The following is an 876-nucleotide window of genomic DNA, read 5'->3' as shown; positions in this document are numbered from 1 at the left end:
GCCCGGGCGGGCCGGGGCCCAGGGGGACAGACTGGCCCAGCCTCGGGCCCGGGGCCGGGGCAGAGCAGGGCAGACCCAGGCCGGGCAGAGCCTGGCCTCACCCTGGGGCTGCTCAGCCTGCGCGGGGCCTGGTCTGCAGCGCCCCACGCTCCCACGGAGGGCACGCTCAGGGCCACAGCCACGGGACACGGAGAACACAGGGCGTGTGGAGAACACACGGGCCACCCCTGCGGGCCCCATGTGCTACGGGTCACGCACCGCAGCCCCAGCACATAGGCACACCCTCACACACACACACTCACACACACACTCACACACACACTCACACATACACACTCACTCACACTCACTCACACACACACTCACTCACACACACTCACACACACACTCACACACACTCACTCACACACACACACTCACTCACACACACACTCACTCACACACACACTCACTCACACACACACTCACACACACACTCACACACACACTCACACATCCTACTCACACACCCGAGCCGGCGCTCTGCCCCGGGTGCTGGTCGGGCACCGCCGCGGCCCCCTAGACCTCTCAGATAGAGGGGCTGCGCCCGGGGGCGCCGGCCTGGCCTCAGGACCGCCTGTCCCTGCAGGTGGCCGTGGAGATTCTGCAGGAGGAGTCGGTCATCACCTGGGACTTCGACATCCTCCGGGGAGACGTGGTGTTCAGCCTGTACCACGCCAGGCCGGCGGCCAGGCCGGGGCCCCGGGGGCCAGCGCAGCACCGTGGGGTCCTGGGCGCCGGCTACAGCCGCGTGGAGGCCCCCCTCATCTGCCGGGAAGGGGACAGCATCCAGGTGGGCCCCTGGCGCCCCCCGCCCCCCACGCAGAGCCGAGCGTG

The 876-nt window shown here is 68.7% G+C and overlaps 1 protein-coding gene across 1 annotated transcript in view; it reads left to right on the top strand.

The window, feature by feature from the left end:
- The window catches only part of SEC14L5 (SEC14-like 5 (S. cerevisiae)), a 32,642-nt gene that overhangs the window by 23,627 nt on the left and 8,139 nt on the right, over positions 1–876 (top strand). The window contains exon 15 of the mRNA XM_012731661.1: positions 629–832. Coding sequence (XP_012587115.1) covers positions 629–832 — 204 coding nt within the window. The remainder of the gene's footprint in view (positions 1–628; positions 833–876) is intronic.

The sequence above is a fragment of the Condylura cristata genome, unplaced genomic scaffold (genome assembly GCF_000260355.1).
Source record: "Condylura cristata isolate star-nosed mole 26May11 unplaced genomic scaffold, ConCri1.0 scaffold00032, whole genome shotgun sequence".
Lineage (NCBI taxonomy): Eukaryota > Metazoa > Chordata > Mammalia > Eulipotyphla > Talpidae > Condylura > Condylura cristata.
This window is presented reverse-complemented; position numbering and strand designations above follow the sequence as displayed.